Here is a 3,393-nt window from a genome sequence, read left to right on the forward strand (position 1 = left end):
AAAAACTTTTCGAGAAAGGAGCTAAATTTTCGGGAAAGGAGCTAAACTGTAGCATTTTCGTTTGTATTTGACAATAATTGTCCAACCATAGACTAACTAGTCTCAAAGATTCGTCTCGCAAATTATAGACAAACTATGAAATTAATTATCTTTTTATCTATATTTAATTCTCTATACATGTGTCGTAAAATTTTAGGAACTAAATAAGACCTAAACCAAACCAAATTGGGCTTTAACTCTATGGATACCCAAAATTTTACTTATAAAAAAAGGATACCCAAAATTTTTGACAATTTTTTATACATATTGTCTATACATGTATATATGTGTTGAAAAAGAAAATGTTAAAATAAAATGAGTATTTTGTGCAGGATACGGCTCAAAAACTAATTTCTTCCTTTCCCTCCCCCACCCGACGGCCCATGGCCCATGAAGGCCCAATGCGGTCCTTCCTTCTGTCCCAAACACTGTTCGCCCAAATCCCCAACCTCGACCCAAACCCTAACGCGCGACCGGCTCGGCGGGCGGCAGCTCCTGTTCGAGGCACGGCGGCGGCGGCGGGCGGGCGGGCGGTCGGGAGTGCAACTGCGCGTGCGCGAGGCGGCGGCGGCGGGAGCCGGCCGGCTCGGGCTTGGGGCCGCAACGCGCGCGGCTGCTGCGGTGCGCCGGGACGGGGCTGCCGGCTGCGGCCTCTGTGGGCGACGGTGCTGCAAGGCACGAGCGCGGACCGCGGAGGTGGCTGGCGGCATGGTGCCTTGTGACGCGGCGCGACGTGAAGGTCTCAGGTCTGGAATGCCATTTAAAACTCCTGAAAACACTGCTTGAATACCACGGACACTGCAGCTGGAGCACGGACAGGGTCTCGTTTTGTTTTTTTTTTCCTTAAAAAAATTGACACTCATTTGATATTATGAATACCCATGTGGCCTGTTTGGTTCCCCTTGCTAACTTTTAGGAAGCTAAAATTATTTTAGCTACTCTTGGGTGATTAATTGAACTAAACTATTTTAGCTACTTTTAGTCAATGTGTTTGAAACTTCTAAAGTGACTAAAGTTTAGTTAGCTAAAAATTTTAGTTGGTGAAACCAAACGGGGCCATGGTGAAAAGCAAGGAGAAAGATCGGCCGGCGAGAAAATCGATGGAGGAGCTGGACGCGTTTGAGTGCCCCATCTGCCTCTCCCTGTTCCAAGGACCCATCTTCCAGGCAAGCTCACATCTTTCAGCATTTCATTCACTTTGAAGAATCAAATTGCGTGCGTGTGCACTTGCGGCCGCGCGGCTGCGCGCAATGGTGAATCTGATCGTTCATTCGTCATGTGTTTGTTGGCCAGTGCAAGAACGGGCACGTCGTGTGTGATGCCTGCCGGGTTCACATCCATGGGACTTGCCCGTCCTGCCGCGAGCCCGTCGTCGGTGACATCCGCTGCCGGGGGCTGGAGAACGCCATGGCCAGCTTGGCCTTGGCCCTCCCCTGCTCGTTCAGGAGCCACGGGTGTACGGAGCTGCTCATGCACACCGAGAGGCGGCACCACGAGGCGTTCCTCTGCCAGCATGCGCCGTCCAAGTGCCCGTTCCAAGGGTGCCCCTACTCCGGGCTGCTCCTCTACGACCACATCCACGACGCCCACAGCTGCCTCGACTACGAGGTCAGGTTCGGCAGGTCCGCGTGGCGGGGGTCGCTGCACCGGAGCAGGCCGTTCAAGGTGCTCCTGGACCCGGTGGACCGGCGCGTGTTCCTGCTACTCAACGGCGGGGACATTCGCTCGGGCCGGTCGTTGTCGGTGGTCTGCCTTGGCCCGCGCCCTGCGGCCAACCAGTTGCTGGAGTACAAGCTGAAGGTGTGCGGTGCCGGCAAACCCGGCTCCCTCTCGCTGTCGGCATCAGGCTCGGTGCCCTGCATGCGCAGCTGGGCGGGGCAATACCCTACTGATGAGTTCCTTTTCGTGCCGGACGCGTACTGGACCTTCTTCAACTCCATCAACGCCAACGTCCATGTGCAGAGTTCGACGGTCAACAATGCCCTAGGTAGTGTTCCTACTCCATGAGTCCATGTTCATGTTCAGAAATCAGAAGTCAGACAGTCCATTTCCAGAATTCGACACGTACTGGAGTAGTTTAGCATGTTGGCTTAGGCACCTCTCACTGGAAACATTTGATCGTTGCTGGTGCTGCCAGTTTTTGTTTTCTCCGCCACAATGGCTGTCATGTTGGCATTGGCATTGAAGACGAGCTCTAGGTAAGTAGGTAGCGTCTCTGCAGTGAAGTCGATGGATTGCGCGTCGTGTTGCCTTGTAGCCGCGTAGGTCTGTTTGCTTGTTCTTGGTCTTGTGTTCATGGCATGGTCTCATGGTGATTGATGGCTGCTTTTGCTTTTATCTGATGTAGAATCAAAGGCATGCAGCAACATGTGTTCTTCTTCGCCACTAGTCACCCGTATGGCTGGGAGAACTTCATGTCATGGAAGATTTCCTAGTTATATACTGGGTTTCCGGGTTAGGTTTGCTGCATTCCATTTGTCAATTGTCAGTATCGTAATTGCAAGACTCTTGAGAAATTGGTGCCTTTTGAAGTTGTGGTTAGTTCCGGGGCATGTACAAGCCACCTACCCGGCCATTTACAAACTAACTAGGTGATTGCCGGTTTGTTGCTATGGGCTTGGAATTTCTCCAATGTGTGTGTTGAATCGCTCGAAGCAAAATTCATTGTGTGATTCTGATTACACAAAATTCAATGTGTGTTTTGAAGCGCTCGAAGCATAATTCGGTGTCTTGCTATGGGCTTAGAATTTCTCCAATGTGTGTTTCGAATTACCCAAACTTGAGGCACCTGACCCCAAATTTGGGTAGTGATTCTGATTACACAAAATTAGTTTGGTTAGTTCAGATAATATATCCTCTAATACCCGAATTACCCAAACTATCCAAAGATTGCATATTCTCTGTGTTTAACTTTGTAAGTTGAACTTATCTATTGGTATATGATTCTCTATGTTTGAAGAACTATATGTGATATAGTATTTTTGTGCAAATTGCTGCTCAAGTTCTATGCAAAATGTTGCTAAAATTATGTGCAGTTTGCTGTTTTTTTTTGTGAATTTGGGTATATCGAGTATACCGAAACCCGAATTATTGGGTACCCAAACTTTTGGATAATATTTTTTCGGGACCAATATCAAGTACCATTTTTCATTACCCGAATTCCTAATTACACGAACTACCCGACTCGAAAAGTTCGGCTAACCTGGATGCCCAGGCATAGCTCATAGGCCTGTCCTTATCCATCTCCGTGATCGCATCCTTCTTTCCCCACATGCACATGCCTGCCAAATCCCACAATTCCAGCCCGCGCTTGTTCGATCACAAAAAACTAGGTTATCCGGCTTTAACTCCTTC

At 49.1% G+C, this 3,393-nt stretch overlaps 1 protein-coding gene across 1 annotated transcript; it reads left to right on the forward strand.

Moving 5' to 3' along the window:
* Window positions 608-2,753, forward strand: LOC8070421 (putative E3 ubiquitin-protein ligase SINA-like 6). The gene is made up of 4 exons (XM_002455225.2): window positions 608-785; window positions 1,077-1,205; window positions 1,333-2,026; window positions 2,387-2,753. Exons 2-4 carry the CDS (start codon window positions 1,098-1,100, stop codon window positions 2,632-2,634), a joined length of 1,050 nt encoding a protein of 349 aa, XP_002455270.2. The 5' UTR covers window positions 608-785; window positions 1,077-1,097; the 3' UTR covers window positions 2,635-2,753.

The sequence above is a fragment of the Sorghum bicolor genome, chromosome 3 (genome assembly GCF_000003195.3).
Source record: "Sorghum bicolor cultivar BTx623 chromosome 3, Sorghum_bicolor_NCBIv3, whole genome shotgun sequence".
Taxonomy (NCBI): Eukaryota; Viridiplantae; Streptophyta; class Magnoliopsida; order Poales; family Poaceae; genus Sorghum; species Sorghum bicolor.